Source organism: Benincasa hispida, chromosome 2 (assembly GCF_027475165.1).
Source record: "Benincasa hispida cultivar pf3 chromosome 2, pf3_genome.v1.1, whole genome shotgun sequence".
In the NCBI taxonomy this organism is placed as follows: domain Eukaryota; kingdom Viridiplantae; phylum Streptophyta; class Magnoliopsida; order Cucurbitales; family Cucurbitaceae; genus Benincasa; species Benincasa hispida.
The window spans coordinates 36,155,309-36,178,853 of record NC_143479.1 but is presented as its reverse complement, the minus strand read 5'-3'; the positions used below and the strand labels follow the sequence as shown (position 1 = coordinate 36,178,853).

General features: G+C 37.6%; 1 protein-coding gene and 1 long non-coding RNA gene across 2 annotated transcripts; one reads left to right on the top strand and one right to left on the bottom strand.

Moving 5' to 3' along the window:
* Window positions 1-301: 301 nt before the first annotated feature.
* Window positions 302-1,531, top strand: LOC120070834 (uncharacterized). The gene is made up of 2 exons (XR_005480032.2): window positions 302-464; window positions 978-1,531. It is a non-coding gene; the product is annotated as an uncharacterized LOC120070834 (long non-coding RNA).
* A 6,313-nt stretch (window positions 1,532-7,844) lies between these two features.
* LOC150037865 (uncharacterized) lies at window positions 7,845-10,454 on the bottom strand. Its single transcript, XM_090311051.1, has 4 exons — window positions 10,166-10,454; window positions 8,611-8,998; window positions 8,265-8,376; window positions 7,845-8,165 (listed from the first exon to the last, which is right to left on the bottom strand). The coding sequence occupies exons 1-4, from the start codon at window positions 10,452-10,454 to the stop codon at window positions 7,845-7,847; spliced, it is 1,110 nt and encodes a 369-aa protein (XP_090167177.1).
* Between the last annotated feature and the right edge of the window lie 13,091 nt (window positions 10,455-23,545).

Here is a 23,545-nt window from a genome sequence, read left to right as displayed (position 1 = left end):
AATCTAGATTATTTACTAAATGTATATTTGCGGAACAAGTAAATCTAAAAGTATAAAACAGAATTTAGATTACCTACCGAAAAGAGCCTTATTTATCATCTCTCTTAAAGTAATAACCCTTGTAAGTGCCTTAAAACTTAAAATAATTTAAAAGTAAATTAAATAGATATATCAAAAATAAAAATGAGATGATAAAAGAACAAGATACATTAAAGATAAGAGAGAAAGGATAAGGGATACAAAAAATTCTTACTTTTTGAAAAGTCTAAAATACTCTTATGTGTGAGTATAAAAGAATAGTGGAATTATTTATTCCCACATCTCTCCTCCAAAGTCCAATTCTTTTAGTGGCAAACAAAAGAGAAAACAATGAGCACACAATTTGCGGCATTTCCGAGAGCTCTCACAATAGCATGGAGTGAAAACAACGAATACTGGAAATGGAACAAGGAGGAACGTTGCAGGTATAATCTTAAACCCAAATTTTATTTGTTCATTACCAAAAGCTTTCATTATTGTCCACTCTTTTGTTCTGTTCATAACAATATAAACTAATTATTAATTTCATTATGCATCAATGAGTGATAGACCGTGCTAGACTTCAATCACCCAATGGTAGAAGTCTATCGTGGTCTATCATTGATAGACGGTATCATTTTGCTATGTTTATAAATAAATTGGTTCATTTCCCTTTATTTGAAAACATTCTTATATCTTATGCTATATTATATTATTATGAGATATAAAAACATGTGATGAAGATCAATTTTGAATAAGCTTAATACATATGATTCACTTCTAAATAAATTAAAATAAAATAGGATTTGTTTTTTTTTTTTAAAGAAATTAGTTTTATCCCTAAAATAAGAGGAAGAATAATATAATTTAGTAAGAACGTGTTTGGTCGACTTTGGAGAAAGAAAGAGTTGCCTTTACTCAATGTAATCTCTCTCATTATGGTGTTTAAAAACTTGTAGTTATACAATCGAAGATGCAGAACTTCTTGAGGTATCTTGGTTTGATTGTTTCATTGACGTGAGTGCTTCTAGCTTAAAACAAAATACTTGATACACAGTAAATATGGAGGTGATGTTGAAAGATAATGCCAATGGATGGGACCTTCCTGTGACCAAGAAAATCGTGATGCTAGATGGGAGCGAGGAAGAGTCTAAAGAAATACTACAGAATAAGCCAAGAAATGAGTGGTTCAATATCTTGATAGGAAAAGTCTTACTACGGAGCAGTGGGTTGGTTCAATTTCAGCTGTCTCAACTTGGAAAACATTGGAAGTCAGGGATGATCATAAGAGCCCTGTAGTGAACGCATAAAAATGAGCCTGAGAATAATATGTTAAGAGATCAATATAAAGTAATAGAATGAAATGATAAATAATAGGTCATTTTCTTTCCAAGTAAGAAGGGTAAGTTTAGACACTTTATGTTTTAGTTATATGTTAAATGTTGAATACATGTGAAATGATAAATAATACAACCTTTTGCGTACTAGCAATAAGGTTAGTTTAAACACTTTAGTATGATTTTCAATCAAATATGTATTAATACCAAGATCTAAGTGAATCATGTTATTATTAATCATTTGAATTTACATAAGTTCTTTCCATCTAACTAGAATATAAGGAATAAACTAAAATCGTAGTACTCTTGATTGTACCATAGCACTTTCCTATTGTCATATTTAAGTCTGTAATAATGCCAACATTCATATAAAAAATTTGAAACACAATACAGACGCTTTTATTAATATTCGATTCAATATGTTTATGGAGAATTTTGGTGACTATTTTTCCAACCACCCATTGAGATCCATATCTTTCATACTTTACTGTTATTCAAGACGAAAGCAAAAATTTCAATGATAATTCAAAATATCGAGTAAATTCATAGACTTAGATAGTAAGATATTCTTAAATCAACCTCTTAAAGTTATCGAGTACAATTATAACATGCATGTATCTCAAAAAATACTCAAACTTTTGTACATTGATTGGCGGAATTTGTCGCCTAATTTCAGATTAAATAGTTTAACAGTTTCTACCTAATATGTAGTTGTGATAGCACAGGTCGAATTCAAGGAACCATGATTTCTTTATTAAATTGTCTACAACTCGAGGTAACTAAGGGGAGGGTGGAAATTCATTTGTTTGATTGTAGAAAAATAAATAGCAAGAAAAAAAAGGGTGAATTTGAATGATTAAATGGTCTAGCCTAGGTGTTCGAGTTATTCCTTATGTTGCAACTTGATCATAAATTCATCAAATCAATTTCTATATTATCTAAGCTTAGCCAACTCACCTATAAAACGAGCTAAGAATTCAAATTATCAAATTAATCAATTTCATTAGATGAGATGAATTGTAATCAGATGAACTGATTGTGTTAAGATTAAGGGAATACACTAAGGTAAATATTAAATTTATAATAGCCTAAGTCAATATTCAACAGGATTTTTCCTAGGTTGATTAGACCATCATTCACTATCATAGACAATACTTCACAAGCTTATCTATTCTTTTGTTACTTTCGATCAAATTACAATTATATGTCACGTATTATAATTTAGTCTCTAGCTATCAATTACATAATCCCAACGAGTTTGTCAGACATTCCTGAGAATACATAGTCATAAACATTCAAGATAGTAAAAGAATCCAAAGACAATGTGTAAAATTATAATTAGATGATCTAAATCTCACAAGTCTACAAAGAACGAGAAAAATCACCCTATGCCTAAGCTAGATTTACCTCCTTAGCCCATAATTGACATGAAAATTGAGGAGGAATTGTTTGAATATATCAATAGGTCAAAGAACTAGAGAAAATTGAGAGAAAACAATAGAAAATCAATTGGGATCGAGTGATCAAAACCCTAGGCGGCTCACTCAATATGTATAAAAAATGTTATGGCGCCACGGTGGCACTATAGCACTAATGCACGTTTGTGCAAGTCTATCTCCGCAGTGCGTGGCGTTCAACATATCTCCGCAAAACAATGCTCTCTACCTTAAGGAGTCGAGCACAACGCATGGTTGCGCACCACGCATGCAAGGAAAAATAGTAATTTTAGCTTTCTCTTTCTCTATTGATGCATTGGTGCTCCGTTTTGGCCCATTTTAGCTCTACTTCGTCACTAACACTACATTTTGGCTCATTTTAGCTCCATTTTCGTATGTTTTAGCCCCGTTCTAGCCAGTTTTAGCTCCATTTCATCATTAATGCTCAATTCTACCTCTTAGATGCTCGATACTTATAAAATCATAAAATAAACATGTAAAACCTAAGAATTACCTTGAATTATATGGATCAAGATAAGATATTTTCAGTCCTATCAAACATCTCCAACTTAATTCTTCATTGTCATCGAGCAAGGTAGAATTCTGCATACATTGACACAAAGATATGCTCACTCAACTTGCAAGATTCATTACTTAGGTCTTAATAGTCTCCTAGGATAAATATTTGCAATCAACAGTGGATCCAATCATAATTAGTCAATGAAGCACTAGTAAAATTGATTCTAGACTATTCATGCGTAAGTCAGTTCAAAGCCCTCCTAATTATGTCCTAACAACCTAAAATAGTTTTATATAGCTCTCAATTCATTTTCTCCCTACAATGGCTCAAGCACTAACTATTAAGAATCAAAACAATCAGTATAGTAATATCTCGACTAATGTGTCTTAAATTAAATTCTAGGGTACTCTAAACTTGTATTTTTTTTTTACCCTAGGGGCATTAGCTTTCACACATCATTGCAGGAAACTTTACTCATCTTTTTCTCACAAGTGTCCTAACTAATCCTAGCAATGGTAGCTCTTCTATCCCTAATCATGCATAAACATTACGGGTAAGTTTGGGGCAAAGATTATCTTAAAAATATAATACTCACCTCTACTATAGTAAATACTATTTTTTATTTCCTCATTAGCTACAGTCAACACTATTTCGAAACCTTTATTTGCTACAATGTTTACTATTTGCTATAGTTTTCAGTATTTTACATTCATCATTTTTTTATTCTTTGCTAAAATATTTACTATTTTTTTCAAACTAAAATAGTTTACACCTAGAACACATACTATTATAACTCAAACTAAATAAATCACACCCCAAAATACAAACTATTATAACCTAAGTATAATAATCTAGGACTATAATAACCAACTTTTTGCCCCAAACGTCCCCATACAAGTTCATCATTTTTTTTATATTGTATTGGTTTTAGTGCAAAGAATTTCTTTAGCTGGATTTTTTTTAAAGAAGGCATATAAATCATTATTTTCTTCCTCGATTGTACATTACTTATCTTGCAAGACACTCTCTAATCAATGGGGCCTTTCAAAGTGACCACAAAATATAAGATAAATAACACAATTATAAACATGCAAGACCTAAGTTCAAGCCACGAAGGAATAAGAGTAAGCAGGAGCTGGTTGGCATTTAAATGGGTTATTGGAAGCGGTGCTCGACTAAAGTACAACTATAAAGAGAGTGAGAAAGGAAGAATTGGTGTGAACAATCCAATCAGGGATCTTCTTTTGCATATAATTGAGTGTGGATGAGTTGGGAAGGCTGCTGAATGAACTAGATGTCACACCCCGCCCCAGACCACCCTCTTAGCCTAAAAAAGGGTGTGACTGCAGCAGTTATCAACCTTGTGGCTGACACTTACTGCCTACTAACTGTTGCGGAATAACTCTGATACCAATATAAAACTCATATACAGCAGAATGTCTTTAGGCAAAAAATTTATTAATTTAGAAACATAACATATTTAGAGTCATTACAACACTAGATTTACAAGTCCCAAAACCCAAAAACTCTAGTCCCTATATGAACAACAGTAACCTGTGTACAATATTAACAGTAACCACCTAAACAAACGGGTTGCAAATCTCTTTATCCTTTAGTGGCAGAGCAGATGCAGAGCTATCTTCAGAGGATTTGACCGCTACCTGTAGGGGGGGGGGGGGAAGGAAAACATTTGAAATGGGATGAGCTTATGCCCAATGAGTGACTTAAGAAAGATAATTGGTTCTCATGCAAAATCTCAATAAAGAGTTTAACTAAAATATAAGCTTCTACAGTACTTGTACTACAGCATAAACATTTTCCAAGCATAAAACATATAACGCTATTTTAATCATAAAACAGTAAACTATTTCTTAGTCGAGAATAACTTTTACTATGGATAAAAGAATCTCAACACCAACTGCTAGTCAAGAGAGAACCCTTTTGCTCAATCTCTGACTCTAACTACCTACGTGCACGTGGCCATACCAAGTACCATCATACCTTAGGTACTTCGTTTCAGATACCTTCTCAAACGTCTTTTAGTATCTGGTTGGTTTGGTACCTTCCCAAACGTCCTTCAGTACCAATAGATACCTTCTCAAATGTCCTTCAGCATCTAGTTGGGCAAATACCTTCTCAAATGTCCTTTGGTATCGTGTTTTAAGTAAAACTAGTCATAAATGACTTTCTCTCTTTAAAGCATGTAAAGTATAACACATATAAAAACATGGCTTTAAAGGTACTAACGCATGCTGAGCATATTTAACACATATAAATCGCTTTTTAACAATTTCTCACACATGCATGCATTTAAAACATAACTCATGGTCTGCTTAGAAATCACCTTGTAAAACTAGATGGCAGGAGAATAATCTTCTTTGAAACATATTTTCTATAACATGTAATAAAAAATTTTAAGCAAATTATTTAGTCAAAACATTTTAGCCACTCACCTTGATTGCTTAGGAGCTTTTCACTCTAGTAGCTCCCTTTTCTACCTCGGGCTCCCTTTTCACCCCTAAAATCCATATTCAATTTACAGTTCAAATTACTCATAGTTTTAAATCTTATTTTGAGATATTTCCTTCTACAAACATATTCTAAAATGTCTGAGAAAGCTTACCTTAAAAGTTGAGCTCAGAACCTCTCGTGGTTTGGCCGGAACCATATAATCTTCAAGACTGACCCAATCTGATCTGACAGCCTGACCCTTCTATCTTTTTCTTAGTTTCCAGCCCGATCCCATTAAGCTTTACCTTCAAAAGCCTTACTTTGAAACCTAGACTCTCAGAGCTTTTAGGTGGGTTTAGAATCACTCTAAACACATAAGTAAATTGGGAGAACTCCTCGTCCCAATTTGACGCGTCCTTTTCAGACCTCACTATCCAATGCGTCCTCTATGACTAACACATGGATTTGGCTCAAACGCAAGGTTTGCTCAACTCTCCCACTCTTTTTATGGTATTCTGAATTGTGAACTAAAAATGAAGTCTCTTGCTCTATTTATAGGCATCCAAATCTTCTCCAGAGTTGACACTACTTACTTGGCTGCATGGCCAAGTGTCTCTTCTCACTCCATCAACGCAATGCTTTGATCATCGCAAACTAAGTGTCTTCCTCCCATGTTGCCAATGCATGAGCCTCCAATCTGATGCCACCACCTCACATTCTTAAAGATTAAGTCTTTCCTCCCAAGAAGACACATGGTTTTGATGATGTTCTCCTGATGATCTCATCCTTGTATGCATCCAACTCTTGGATATTCAACACATAATCCATACTTAATGCATAGCGTCTCATCAATGCATAGCAAGCGTATTCACTATCATTACAATTCAACATAGCCATCGCAAGGAGCTAACCATCACCAACGCATAGGGTGACTATCCATTCTCGATGTATGGCTCACTAGGTAGCATTACACGACTTGCTTGGCATGGGCGCATGGTGCTGGCCACCAACGCATAGGAGTGCTGCAAAGGCTAGTCGCTCGACACATGGGAGTTCTTGGCTACATGGGCTGCGCGTGGTGCTTTGATGCTTGGCCAGGTGCTTTGGCACATGGGCGTGGCCGCTCGGTAGGGTGCCCAACGCATGGCCGCTCGATGCATGGCAGGGGCGTCTGGCCAAGGCTGCTCGACGCATTGCAAGGGCACTGACCAAGGCTACTCGATGCATGGCTGCGGTGCTTGGCTGGTCGTTGGACGCATTGGGCAAGGGCACTGGCCGAGGCCGCTTGACGCATGGCTACCTTCCAACGCATGCCTTGCCTACCCTTGTGCCTTCCAATGCGTCATCTTTATTTTCCTTCTTCAGCCACATGCCCTCATCAACAACCCATCCAACACATCAACACACAAAATTCTATACTTAGCCAAATTTTCCAAATTTTCCCCAAAACTCACACTTCCAAATTTCCTCTTTTCTTTTAATTTTCCACTCTTTTCTCTACTATTCACACTAGTTTCCACATCAACCTACTCATCACACTGATCTCAATAGGGAATATACTCAAGTAGAGAAATGAGAATCCGGGGTTCACATTTACCTCCCCCTTATGAAAATTTCGTCCTCAAATTTCGCTACAAGTCCATCAATGAAATAACTACGGATACTTGTTTCTGATTTGCTCTTCAGCTTCCCACGTCGCTTCTTCAGTATTATGGTTTCGCCATAGCACCTTTATTAATGGGATTGTTTTATTCCTTAAGACCTGTTCTTTTCTGTCAAGAATCTTCAATGGTTCCTCCTCATAAGACAAATTCTCTTTCAACTGTACCGGTTGCTCAGGCAACACATGGGTAGGATCTGGCACATACTTTCTAAGCATTGACACATGAAACACATCATGAATACGACATAATTCTGAAGGTAAATCCAATCGATATGCCATTGGGCTAACTCTTTCTATTATCTCATAGGGTCCAATATATCTTGGGCTTAATTTCTCTTCCTACTGAACCTGAGTATTCCTTTCAACGGAGATAACTTCAGAAATACTTTGTCACCAACTTCAAACTCTAATTCTCTTCTTCACTTATCAGCGTAACTCTTTTTCCTATCCCTATCTGTCTCGAGATTATCTCTTATAATCTTAACGCTGTCTGATGTCTGTTGTACAAGTTCTGGACCTAGTAATTTCCTTTCACCGACCTCATTCCAACATATCAGAGTTCTACATGGTCTTCCGTGTAATGCCTCATACGATGCCATCCTTATACTCGAATGGTGACTGTTGTTATATGCAAATTTGATTAACGGCAGATGCGTATCCCAACTACCCTTAAGTTGCAAAATATATGCTCTCAGCATGTCCTCTAATGTCTGGATGGTTTGCTCAGACTGACCATCCGTCTGTGGATAAAAAGCAGTACTAAAATATAACTTGGTTCCCATAGCTTTCTGCAAACTAGGCCAAAACTTTGATGTAAATCTGGAGTATCAATCTGATACAATTGAAACTAGAACTCCAAACTGACTCGCAATTAGATCAACATACAACTTGGCTAATTGGTCTAGGGTATAATTAACTTTAACAGGTAAAAACTTAGTTGTCTTCATCAATCTATCCACAATTACACATATACCATCATAGCTTTCTAGTGTCTTAGGTAATCCAAACAGGAAATCCATCGTAATATGCTCCCATTTACACTCTGGTACTAGAAGTGGATTAAGTAATCCTGCTGGCTTCTATCTTTCTGGTTTAACTTGTTGACATATTAGGCACCTGTCAACATACTCTGCTATCTCTCTTTACATACCAGGCCACTATTACGATCTCTTTAATGTTCTGTACATCTTCGTACTACCCGGATGCATAGCATAGGCCGAACTATGTGCTTCTTCTAGAATAACTTGTTTAAGTGATAAGTCCTTAGGTACGCATATCCTACCTTCTTTAAATAGGACTTTGTCAGCTCTTAATTGGTAGTCCATCCTCAATCCTTTATCCACTTCTTTAGCTAACTTCTGAAGATCGAAATCCTTTAATTGTTCATGTAGAATATCTTCTACGAGCGTAGGACGCACTTGAAATGAAGCTAATAACCCTCCTTTTTGACCGATTGATAATGCTATCCTAGCATTATACAACTCATGAATCAGTGTACCCTTCACTAAATTGATACTAGCTCTAGCTGATCTAGTTTTTTGACTTAAAGCATCAGCTACTACATTTACTTGACCTGGGTGATAGTCAATGGTACAGTCATAGTCTTTGATCAATTCGAGCCATCTTCTCTGTCTCAAGTTTAGTTTCTTCCCGTCAAAGATATGCTTTAGACTTTTATGATCCGTAAATATATGACACCGCTTACCAAACAGGTAATGTCTCTACAACTTTAGAGCTAACACAACTGCTGCTAACTCTAAATCATGTGTAGGGTAGTTACATTCATGCTTCTTTAACTGTCGAGAGGCATAAGCTACTACCTTTCCCTCCTACATCAGCACACATCCTAACCCTTGTCGGGATGCATCACAATAAACCTCAAACTCTTTACCTGGTGTAGGTAAAGTTAATACTGGTGCTGACACTAACCTCTTTTTCAATATTTGAAAACTATGTTCGCATTCTAGCAACCACTCGAGCTTCGCATCTTTTCTGGTCAGGTTTGTCAATGGCAGAGCTATCTTAGAAAATCCCTCCACGAATCTCCTATAATAACCTGCTAAGCCCAGAAAACTGCGTACTTCAGTTACATTTAGGGGTCGTTCCTAATTAATTATTGCTTCAATCTTTTGGGAATCAACGCTAACTTTGTCAGTTGAAACTATATGCCCATCTCACTTACTAAATTTGGCATATAACTCCTTTTCCCTTAGAATCTATAACACCATCCTCAGATGATCTTTGTGCTTCTCTGCACTACTAGAATACACTAGTATGTCGTCTCTGAATACTATCACAAACTAATCTAGATAAGAATGGAATATCCTATTCATCAAGTCCATAAATACTGCAGGAGCATTTGTCAATCTAAATGGCATTACTAGGAACTCATAATGTCCATACCTAATTCTGAATGCAGTCTTTGGAACATCAGTGTCTTTTACCTTCAACTGGTGATAACAATTTATCTTAGAGAACATCGTGGCTCCCTTTAACTGCACAAAGAGATCATCTATACGAGGTAATGGGTACTTATTCTTAATGGTCACCTTATTCAATTGTTTATAGTCTATGCATAATCTTAGAGTACCGTCTTTCTTCTTAACAAACAAGAATGGCGTTCCCCAAGGTGACCCACTGGGTCCAATCTATCCCTTATCTACAAGTTCCTGTAACTAAACTTTTAGTTCCTTCAGTTCCGGTGCCATCTTATATGGTGCCTGGGATATAGGTGTTGTACCCAGAACTAACGCAATAGTGAACTCTATTTTCCTGTCAGGTGGTAAGCCTGGTAACTCTTCAGGGAATACATCTATGAATTCTTGTACCACAGGTATATCCTCAGGTTTCAGTTTCTTATCCTGTGAAACTACTACATAGGCTAAATAGACTTCACATTCCTTACTCAACAGTTTCCTGGCCTTCACTGCTGATATTAAACTTCCTGGAAGTATTCTTTTACTTCCTATCAGGGTTATCTCTTTTTCACCTGGTTTTTTGAACACTATTTCTATCTTAAAACAATCCATAGTGGCATAGTGTTTACTTAGGAAATCCATACCTACATCAAACTCAAGTAATTCTAATGGAATCAAGTCAACCCACAAACTTTGATTTTCAAGAATTACTTCGCAATTCCTGTAATACTCATGTACAACTAGAGTATATCCTACAGGCGTAGAAATAAAAAAATCCTCATTCATACGCTCAAGAACTCTATCTATATGTAATACACAGGCTAGATATGAATGAGTGCGTAACACCAAGATCAAATAATGCCTAAGCAGATTGATTACATAAAGTTATCGTACCAATTACGACATCTGGAGCCTCTTCCGCTTCCTAGTGTGTCATAGCATATACTCTACCCTGCTGTTGCTACTGCTGTTGCTGTTGCTGTTGGGGTCGTCCAACTACCCCTTTCTGCTTAGCTATACCAGATCCCTCTCCTCTAGTTTCGGTCGCTCTAGGTTGGTTTACAGTCTGTGTAACTCCTCTTTGCTCACTCTGTGCTCCATGACCTAGCTAAGGAAAATCTCTCTTGAAATGCCCAGCTTGTCCGCACTGGAAGCATACATTCCTATTGCCATAACATAGTCGTGTATGAGGCCTTCCACATCTTACACAAAGTGGTTTCCTCCCTGTACTAGCTGTTGACTCGCTAGCATGACCTGATACTGATCTACCACTCGGTCCAGTTGCAGGTCTTAACCTTTTTCGACCTGAGCTTCGTGCCCCCAAAACTCCTTATACCGACTGTTTAGAGAACGGGGGTTTAAATCTCTTATTTCTTGTTTCTCCAGGCATTCTAAACTGTCCTTCACCTTGCTGGAGTACATCTTCCCTCACTACACTCTACTCTACTCGAATAGCGGTCTCAACTAACTGAGTGAAATTCACCCAATTGGATGTAGAGGTAACGGGTGTTCGTATTTTTCTTCTTAGACCATTTTCAAATCTCCTACACCTCTTCTTCTCTTCTATGATGATCGGAAGGGCATACTGAGATAACACAGTAAATCTTTGTTCATACTCAGCAACCATCATCACTCCCTGAGTTAACCTAAGGAATTCCTCCCTCTTCGCTTCTTTAAAAGAACTAGGATAGTATTTATCCTCAAATACTTGTCTGAACTCAGACCAGGTCATAGTTTATGAACTATCCCTTCTAGCCTCAATTACTTTCCACCACTTCTCAGCCCCTTTCTACAGCAAGAAAGTCCCTATCTTGACCTTACGGTCCTCAGGGAACCTCATAACCTTAAAACATTTCTCAATGAAGTCCAACCAGATCTTGCTTTCAGCCTCTTGATGCCAAATTTATTTTCTGGATCGTTCTGAATCGATCCTACACTTGCCGCTAATCATTGAATGATTATATCAAACACTCGATCTTCCATCTAGGGTTCTATACCTACCCTTGGTGTACTTAACTCGTTTGCAGAAGTTGCTTCCTACTCTACTGAGTCTCTAACTCTTTTCCCCTTCAGATCTAGGTCCCGTCTAACTTCAAGAACTCCGCTGGTAGGGTCAACATTCCTTTCCTCAGTCTACCTGCTCAGCCTGCCACCTCTCCTAAGCATCTTTGCTTAATTATTAAGTACACATGTTAGGGACTTACTTATGGGACTTTAATCTAATGCATGAACTCTCTCTTTCACCCAAAACCTTATGTTCTTAATATTAATTTTACGTATACCTTTGCTTTAATACCAAGCTGGTATCAGCTATCTCTTTAACCTTCCCATAAACTTATGTTCTGATACTAAGTTGTCATAAACTAATTCCTCAATTGTCCCAGAAACTTATGCTCTGATACCAGGTTGGTATCAACTTAAACTTTATACTCAACCTTCTCCCAGGTTTTATGTAAACCTTTGCTCTGATACCAAGCCGTCACACTCCGCCCCAGACCACACTCTTAGCCTAGGAAAGGGCGTGACTGCAGCAGTTATCAACCCTATGGCTGACACTTACTACCTACTAACTGTTGCAGAATAGCTCTGATACCAATATAAAACTCATATACAGCGGAATGTCTTTAGGCAAAAAATTTATTAATTTAGAAACATAACATATTTAGAGTCATTACAACACTAGATTTACAAGTCCCATAACCCAAAAACTCTAGTCCCTATATGAACAACAGTAACATGTGTACAATATTAACAGTAACCACCTAAACAGACGGGTTGCAAATCTCTTTATCCATTAGTGGCAGAGCAGATGCAGAGCTATCTTCAGAGGATTTAACCACTACCTAGGGGGGGGGGGGAGGAAAACATTTGAAAACGGGGTGAACTTATGCATAGTGAGTGACTTAAGAAAGATAATTGATTCTCATGCAAAATCTCAATAAAGAGTTTAACTAAAATATAAGCTTCTATAGTACTTGTACTGCAGCATAAACATTTTCCAAGCATAAAACATATAACGCTGTTTTAATCATAAAACAGTAAACTGTTTCTCAGTCGAGAACAACTTTTACTGTGGATAAAACAATCCGAAAACCAACTGCTAGTCAAGAGAGAACCCTTTTGCTCAATCTCTGACTCTAACTACCTACGTGCACGTGGCCATACTAAGTACCGTCATACCTTAGGTACTTATGTTCAGATACCTTCTCAAACGTCCTTCAATATCTGGTTGGTTTGGTACCTTCTCAAACATCCTTCAGTACCAATAGATACCTTTTCAAATGTCCTTCAGTATCTAGTTGGGCGAATACCTTCTCAAATGTCCTTCGGTATTGCGTTTTAAGTAAAACTAGTCATAAATGACTTTCTCTCTTTAAAGGATGTAAAGTATAACACATATAAAAACATGGCTTTAAAGGTACTATCGCATGCTAAGTATATTTAACACATATAAATCGCTTTTTAACAATTTCTCACACATGCATGCGTGTAAAACATAACTAATGGTTTGCTTGGAAATCACCTTGTAAAACTAGCTGGCATGAGAATAATCTTCTTTAGAACATGTTTTCTACAACACTTTGTAATCAAACATTTTAAGCAAATGTTTTAGTCAAAACGTTTTAGCTACTCACCTTGATTTCTTGGGAGCTTTTCACTTTAGTAGCTCCCTTTTCTACCTCGGGCTCCCTTTTCACCCCTAGAATCTAGATTCATCTTACAGCTCAAATTACTCATAGTTCTGAACCTTATTTTGAGATAATTCCTTCTACACATATTCTAAAATGTCTCAGGAAGCTTACCCTAAAATTTGAGCTCAGAACCTCTCGTGGTTTTGGCCGGAATCATAGAATCTTCAAGACTAGCCCAAACTGATCCGATAGCCTGACCGTTCTATCTTCTTCTCCGTTTCCAGCCCGATCCTTTCGAGCTTTTCCTTTAGCAACCCTACTCTGAAAACTAGACTCTCAGAGCTTTCAGGTGACTTTGGAATCAGTCCAAATGCAGGAGTAAATTGGGAGAACTTTTTATCCCAATTTGATGCATCTTCTTCAGACCTCACTGTCCAATGCATCCTCTATGACTAACGCGTGGATTTGACTCCAATGCAAGGTTTGCTCAACTCTCCCACTCATTTTATGGTATTTTTGAATTATGAACTAAAAATGAAGTTTCTTGACTCTATTTATAGGCATCTAAACCTTCTCTAGAGTTGACACCACCTACTTGGCTGCATGGCCAAGTGTCTCCTTCTCACTCCATCAACACAATGCTATGATCATCGCAAGCTAAGTGTCTTCCTCCCATGTTGCCAATGCATGAGCCTCTAATCTGATGCCACCACCTCACATTCTTAAGGCTTAAGGCTTTCCTCCCAAGAAGACACATGGTTTTGATGATGTTCTCTTGATGATCTCATCCTTTGTATGCGTCCAACTCTTGGATGTTCAACACATAATCCATACTTAATGCATAGCCTATCATCAACGCATAGCAAGCCAATTCACTATCATTACAATTCAACTTAGCCATCGTAAGGAGCTAACCATCACCAACGCAGAGGGTGGCCGTCCATTCTCGATGCATGGCTCACTAGGTAGCATTGCACGGCTTGCTTCGCATGGGTGCATGGTGCTGGACAACAACGCATAGGCGTGCTACACAGGCTAGCTACTCGACGCATGGGCGTGCTGTTTTGATGCATGGGCATGCGGTATATGCTGGCCATCGCTCACTCATTTGGCCACATGTGCTGCGCGTGGTGCTTTGATGCTTGGTCGGGTGCTTTGGCACATGGGCGTGGTCGTTCGTTAGGGTGTTCAACGCATGGGCGCTCGATGCATGGCAGGGGCGTTTGGCCAAGGCTACTCGACGCATTGCAAGGGCGCTGACCGAGGTTGCTCGACGCATGGCTGGGGCACTTGGCTGGCCACTCGACGTATTGGGCAAGGGCGCTGGTCGAGGCTGCTTGACGCATGGCTACCTTCCAACGCATGCCTTGCCTACCCTTGTGCCTTCCAACGCGTCATCTCCCATTTTCCTTCTTCAGTCGCATACCCTCACCAACAACCCTTCCAATACATCAACACCATCCTTCCAACGCATCAACACACAAAATTCTATACTTAGCCAAATTTTCCCTAAAAGTCAAACTTCCAAATTTCCTCTTTTCTTTTGATTTTCCACTCTTTTCTCTACCATTCACACTAGTTTCCACATCAACTTACTGATCACACTGATCTCAATAGCGAATATACTCAAGTAAAGAAATTAGGATTTGGGGTTCACACTAGATGTCTAGAAGGGTGTGGAATTTAAGAAAAATCGAAGGTTGTCTGTGTACTCGGTACAGAGGGAAGCTCAAGGGATTGAAGCTATTTTTGAGTTATCCGAGGGCTATTAAATCTCCAAAATTTGAGGCAAGGTACTTTTAAAGTTCCCCTTGAATTCTACGAAGGTTAGTTGAAATAGCTGTGGTTGGAATTTATGTTTTTAGCTCTGAAATTGTGAAGGAAAAACAAGGAAGACTATTGGTTGAGCAACTCTTCTACAATCGCATGCCCAGTGTCACAATCTAACTTTAAGATAATAGATTGTGACCACCCAACTTGTGCAGACAGTGCAGTGGCGACACATGAGTGTCGACACATCTTGCAAAGATAGAGGGCCAAGAGAAGTGTTGTGATGCGTCCGAGGAGGATGGTGCATCATCCAACAAACCAACATAAGTGGGCAAGCATGCCATGTTGAACATTAAGCAGAAAGACAAGCAATCATGTCATTAATGGTGTAAGTGACAAGCTCTTTGGGGGCTAGAGGGGTCTAATAACGGGCAGAAATGCACGTTATCATAGTGCTAAGTTCTTAAACAATGTTGGCTTGCATTGATAAAACATGTTAAATTACGTCCAAAAAGCATCACATTCATAATATTGCGGTCGCATGCATTCAACACACAAGAACAGTTGATTTTTTTGTTTTTATGCAAATTATGCATGAACGTAAGGCAGAAATTGCTATCATGAGAAATCATTAGTCGAGCACTACTTCACCACAAGGCTTTGCAATGATTGTGCTCGCAAACATTTGCTCAAGAAGGATTGCCGCAACTCGGTCAGTGCAACTTGGTAGGCGCATTGGGTGAAAGGTATAATTATTCACGTTGGGACAGAAAGCTAATGACAGTCGAATCCAAATTAGGTTGACATCTGCTAACAAACAAGTATGTTCAACTTTTCGGTGACAAATATTCGGCGCATCAGTCAGGGAATTAAAGCCATCCCATATGTACAATCACAAGAAAGAAGCGACCTTCACCCCGAGGCCCTATAAATACAGAAGGCAACCTTCAAAACAAGAGTTCCGTTACTTAGAAAAATTTCTATAGAATTTAGCCTTGTCCACAGTTTTCTTTTATCTTTAACGCGGAGCAAGGGAAGAGCTGATACGCCGGAAGATCGCTCAAGGTAGCTAGAGAGAACCTTGAGGCAAAGAAACAGAGAGCAGGCCGACTCTCGCGAGAGCGAGACTATCTTTTGAACACAAGTAGAGAAGATGGTGTAAAAGCCTGAGAAGCAAGAGATTGCTACCAGGCTCTTTATTCTATTCTTGCATTGTTGTCTTATACTTCAACTTTATATCTATACAATGGAAGTTCTTATTCTACATCTGTTCACTCTCTTAGCATGCATGAGTAGCTGAATTAGTCGAATGGGTTGAGAAGAACTAAGCTAACATGACCTAGGATCTTCATTTCTTGCGATTATCTTGTATTTATGTGTGCTTCATTCGTCCATTAGAGGTACTCAGGAGGGTAGTCTAAGGACAGGATCTAGGCTTGGGAAGTTCAAGTTAGAATCTAGGCTCGAGAGAGTTAGATTAGAACTGCATAAACAAGAGATAGGAACTTAGAGATAAGCTCTATTTGCCAACTTGCATCGCATGCATCCTAGAGATGGGAATGATGATATGTGGTCGCCTTGTTTGTGTGTATCATCGCATAGACAAGAATTAGAGGTTTATGTGTAGACCCTATAGACACCTTTGCACGTACATCATATGCGTTCTAGCCTTAGAAGCCATGGCATTCACACCGAGAGGTGGTTTATTATTGTATGCATGTTGCATGATCGCAAAGCATGATGCATTATAGGAAGTGTTAGCCGAACTCTTTCTCAACCCGTTCACCGCATACTCATCGTATCTTCCGTTTACCCACTCTTTTCAAACTCTACCACATTTGTTTAGTTTTCATTAACGCAAACAAAAATCCTAACAATTTATTTATTTATCCAGTTACCGCAAAGTTTTCATAAATATTACTGACGCAACCTGTTTTCACAAATCCCTGAGTTCGACCCTAGACTTACCAGGAAACTTAGTGGAATTTACACTTGGATTCTGCTGGGGAAATATGAGTGCACAACACAATTTCACCATTGCATATCATCCATCATTCACTTCATAAAATCAAGCATCAAGTTTTTGGCGCCGTTGTCGGGGACTTTGGCAAAAAAGTGTGCTAATGGTAATTTTTTTTTATTTCTTTGCAGACTCTCAATCTTTGGCGAATTATGACCCAGAGATTGAGAGGACACTAAGACGCAGATTAAGAAAACATCGCCAACAACAAGAGAGAATACCAAGAATGGCGGAGCAACCGGCAGAAAGGGCCTCTAATGCGAACAATATAATGGCCAACCCCATCCTTCTAGCGAAAGATCGAAATAGATACATTCAGGACTATGCGTCGCCCAACCTCTATGATTTCTCTTCAGGAATCATGAGGCCAGCGTTAAATGGATCGAGGTTTGAAATGAAGCTGGTAATGTTGCAGATGATTCAGGTTGCTCGGCAGTTTGGAGGAAGGCATGGTGAAGACCCGTACGCCCACCTCCGGAGCTTCATAGAAGTCTGCAACACTTTTGTGTTCCCAAATATCTCAACCAAGGAAGTTCAACTCACTCTGTTCCCATTCTTCTTGTGTGATCAGGCAAAAAAATGGGCATATTCTTTCGAACCGGGGGAGATAACTTTGTGGGAATAGGTGGTGGAAAGGTTTATGAAGAAGTATTTCCCACCAACCGAGAATGTCGAAGAAGGAAATTAATAACAAATTTTGAACAAGGAGATGACGAATCGCTCAGCGATGCCTGGGTGAGGTTTAAGCGGTTGGTAAGAGGCTATCCACATAATGGTTTATCAGACTGCTGGTAAATGGAGATTTTTTACCAAGGACTGAATCCCTATTCACAGACCGCTGCCAATACGACAACAGCTGGTGGTCTGCTCGACAAAACATAAGAGGAGGCAAAGATTATTCTTGATTGCATTTCCAAAAATCACGAGGATTGGTAGAAAAGCGATCAAAGATTAAGAATTAATGATAATGACACAAACAACGAGGGCCATTGCATCCCTGCAGAGCCAGATGACTGCGAAGATGAGTTTAATTCAAGGCATCGCAATCAATAACATAGGAGCGAAGAAAGGGCAAGTCAATGCAATCGTTCAAAGATTGCAAGTTGTGTCATTTGTGGAGATGCTCACTCGATGGAAGAATGCCCAACAAACCCACAATCGGTATGCTTCATGAGAAATAATCCCTATTCTGATACATATAACCCTGAGTGGCAAAACCACCCAATTTTGCATGGAAAAATCAACAACAAAGCTTTCAACTTGTGGCACAAAAAGGAGGGCCACCCGAATTTTTCCTGCAAAATAACGGTCCAGCGCATAGCTAAGCTAGCAGCTCAAAAACACCGCAATCTTCGTCCTTAGAAAGCTCGTTAAGGCAGTACATTGAGAAAAACGAATCGGTGCTTTAGAATCAAGCTACATCCATTAGAAATCTCGAAATTCAAATGGGACAAATTGCGGGCGAGCTGAAAAATAGACCGCAAGGAGTGTTACCGAGCTCAACTAAGCTCCCTTGCAATGTTGGGGATATCGGGAAGGAACAATGCTTAGCAGTCTCCTTGCTAAGCGATAACATGACTGCGGAAGTACGGGAGGAGCCTATCACGACCAATTTGAATGCAGTGACAACTGAAGACCCATTGATCTATAGTTCGGAAAAGCCCGAGAAAATAGACCCTGAAGTTGCGTCCACCCTTAAGCCTCTCGATCTTGAGACAGAAGAAGTTCAACCACCAGCAACTCCGCAAAGATTGAAAGAGAAGCAAAATGATGAAGAAAAGATCGCAATAGTGGCCGCAATGCAAAATGTTATAATCCCACCGAAAATGGGCGACCTAGGAATCTTTACGATACCATGCTCTACCGGAGGGGTCTATAGCGGCCAGACACTATGCGATCTTGGGGCAAGTATAAACATAATGCTGTTATCAATCTTCAAACAATTGAATGTCGGCACACTCACACCCTGTAATGCATTTTTATGTCTTTATCATCAAGCAAGCTCATTTCCCCGTTACCAATTCCCCGACAATGGCACCATAAACTTATAATGCAAAAATTGATGGTTCTAGATTTTATGCGATGATATGCGATATTACTTCTAGATATGTGTTATTAATGAATGTTCTTGTAGGATTCTGTGCATTGTCACAAGTTTCCTTGCGTTGAAATAAAGTATAATTTCACCGCAAGTTTCTCTGTGTGATCCGAGGTCGAACACAGGGATTGTTTGAGGTTATTGCATTATGTTTATGATATATGCGACCAAGGGTTTTTCAAATTAATAAAGGGGTTATGTACAAGTAATTAAACATGCATTAAAGTAAACGAAGCAATAAAGATGCGATAATAAGATAAATTGTGGTAAAAGTAAATTGCGATAAAATAAACCTAAGCTATGATGATACAAGATACAGGTTTCATGATACAAGATACTGAGGGTGAGACTGGCTGCGAAGATTATACAAAGATCGTGTTATGCGGTGGCAAGTCTTGTGTGTGAAATAGAAAGAGAAAAGATAATTAGTACAAAGTATGGTTCCGCTTTTCCCTTGGCGTACACCTCTCGGTGATCGGCCGTGTTCCCACATCTCTTTGGTGAAACAGGGACAAACATAATGAACACAAGGTTGCTTCCATCTCTAGAAGTACTTCTTGCTCTAGTTAACACATTCTTCTAACCTTCTCTCGATAGATCAGAATGGCATCTTCACTTCTGCTCTCACAGGTGAAGATGTCGTCTAGCATGCTTTAGCTAAATATCTTTATTTATTTCTTTGATGGGCCCCTATTAGCGATATAGTCTATCATTAGTATATGTGCTGATACATAGCAAAATTTCTTTTGCATTAAGCTACCTGTTGATACTTTGACATTTATTGTTATATTTACCGCTACATCATTATTTTATTATTAGTTTTTTTTTTATTATTAGCAACCAATGAAAATCACAGAAAAAAGTTGAAAGGTGAAATTGAATTCACTAAAGTGAAAACAAAAATGTAATATGTATGGTAAAGGAATTGACATGGGTTTGTAAAATGAATATAAACTTCATATCAAATAAAGTTTTGATAATGTATGCACCGTTCATATTCAATAGTTTTTCCTTTTAATTCTTATGTAATTCATTCTAACTTTTACTTTTAAATTAATGGAGAGAGAGGGAGGGAGAGACCAACGGGCATAACGACAATAATATAATGCTCAAGGGTCAAAACGGTTTTGATGGGTCAATATATGCTCACAACCAAAAGATTTTTTAGGATAAAATTTTTGGAAATAAAACATATCAGAATCATATAATATAATTTTATATTCTACTTTTGAATGTTATCCAAGTAAATAGAGATAAATGATATTTATATTTATTAGATGATTTTAATGAATAAATTTTATATAACTGAATAAATAATTAACTAATTATTTGTAACAAATGAATAGTATTAATTGGATAATCAATTATCATCGGCGAAAGATAATCTTTCCACTACATTAATTTAAAACATACAAGTTAACTAATCTATATTAATAAATTATTAATTAATTACCCTTTCTAATGAAATGCTTAATTGTATTAATTTAGTACATATTTGTGAATAGAAACTACTCTGGCATGGATTTCAATTTATCAATCCATTATTGTTTTTACATATTACCACTACAAGTCTTTCTTCAATGTTTTACTATAAAATAAATTTATATTGTAATTTTAATAATAAGTTTCAATTAAACATTCAAGATTCAAAGACAGTCGTAAATATAACAATTAGACTCAAAGTATTAGTAAATATAGCACAATAAAAAAATTATAAATTTTTGTAATTTTAATAATAAGTTTTAATTAAAAATTTAAGATTTAAAGACAGTCGTAAATATAACAATTAACTCAAAGTATTAGTAAATATAACACAATAAAAAAATTAAAAATATAACAAAATTTTCTATGTCACTAATAGAAGTCTACCAACAATAATGTTTATTCCTGATATATTTTGCTATAATTATTATTTTTTAAAATTTTTGTTATACTGTCTGATAGGCAATTTGAAAATAATGGATTCAATGAATACAAAGTTGTATTCAGTGTTTTGAGATATGTGTCTAGAACCATATTCATAAATTGATTTCTAATTTAAACAATTATTCAGAATGTGAAAATTTCAAATTCAAAATATGAAAAACATGAAAACATAAAAAAATTATTTTTCAAAAATTGGACTATTTGGATAAAAAAAATACTGAAACAATTTTAAATTACATAACTTAGATTATCTACTATACTTACAAATGATTTGTGAAGGGTTGTCGCACTGTTGATTGATTATATGAACATGATAACGGGTAGAAATGCATATTATCATAGTGCTAAGTTTTTAAATAATGTTGGATTGCGTTGATGAAATATGTTCATTTGCGTCCATTAAGCATTGATTTCATAATATGGCGGTTGCACGCGTTTAACGCATTAGAACAGTTGATTTTTGTATTTTTGTGCAGAATATGCATTGACGCAATGCAAGAATTGCAATCATAAGAAATCATTGGTCGAGCGCAACTTCATCGCAAGGCTTTGCGATGATTGTGTTCGTAATCATTCGCCCAAGAAGGATTGCCACAACTTGCTCAATGCAACATGGTGGGTGCATCTGGATGAAAGGCTAATTAATTGCGATGCGATAGAAAGCTGATGACAGTCGAATCCGAAATAAGTTGACAGCCGATAATGGTCACAAAGTACATTCTGCTTTTCGGTGACAATTATTCGATAAATCAGTCAGGAATTAAAGTCATCCCATCTATATAACCATGAGAGAGAAGCCACCTTTCACCATGGATGCCCTATAAATACCAAGGGAATTCTTCAATTGAAGGGGTTGACGAGTTGATCAGTTCACCATTCCTTAGTTCATACGTCTTTGTTCTTAGTTTTCTTTCATTTTAAGACGGAAGCGAGGAAGGAGGATGTGTCGGCAGATCGTTCTTGTAAGCTTGGGAGAGTGCCGAAAGCTTCAAGGGCAGAGAGAGAGTCAACGCCTGCAGGAGCAGGAACATCTTTAGAACCGAATATAGATTTCAATGTAAAAGCCTAGGTCAGCAAAGAATTACTACCAGGCTCTCTATCTTTAAATTTCATTATTATTTTATACTCAAACTCATTTATAAAAAAAGAATTTTCTTCTCTATATTTGTTCCCTCTCTGTTATTCATGCATGAGTAGCTAAATCAGTTGAATAGGTTGAGAAGCATTTAGCTAGTACAACTAGGAAATCTTCATTCTTTGCGATTATCTTGTATTATGTATGCTTCATTCGTCCATTAGAGATACTCGGGAGGATAGTCTAAGGATAGGATCTAGACTTGAGAAGGTCAGGTTAGAATCTAGGCTCGGAAGAACCAGATTAGAATGCATAATCAAGAGATAGGAGCTTAGGAATGAGCACTATTTGTTATTAACGCATCGCATGCATCCTATAGATAGGATATGATTGTATGCGGTCACCTTGCTTTCATGTATTTTGCATCATCGCATAGGATAAGAGTAGAGACTTAGGAATAATCTCTAAGAACACTTTCGCATTCAACACATGCGTTCTAGACTTAGGACCATCACATTTGCATTGGCAAATGACTTGCTGTGTATAGTTGTAACATGATTGCATAGTCTGACGCATTCCCAAGTAACGCTTGCTAAAGATCTTCTCAACCCGTTCATTGCATACTCATTGCATCTATCACACAACTGCCTTTCTCAAATCCACCGCATTTGTTCATTTTCTCATTAACGCAATCAACAACAAACCAACAATTTATTTACTCGATTACCATAAGGTTTTCATAAAACTTACCAACGCAATCTATTTTCACAAGTCCTTGTGTTCGACCATGGACTTACCAGGAATCTCAGAGAAATTTACACTTGGATTTTACTGGGGAAACTTGAGTGCACAACGCAAGTTCATCAATGCATATCATCCACATTTCCACTTCAAAAAATCAAGCATCAATTTTTTGGCATCGTTGCTGGGGACTTCGGCAAAATATAGTGCTGACGGTACTTTTTCTAATTTCTTTGCAGACTGTCAATCTCTGGCGAATTACGACCCGGAGATTGAGAGGACTTTTAGACGTAGATTGAGAGACCGCCAACATTAACCACAGTAAGATAAAGAAGAGATGACAGAGCAACCTGGAAATGGAGCACCAAATGATAGTAATGTCATGGCGAATCCAATTTTGTTGGTAAATGATCGTAATAGGCCCATTAGGGACTATGCATC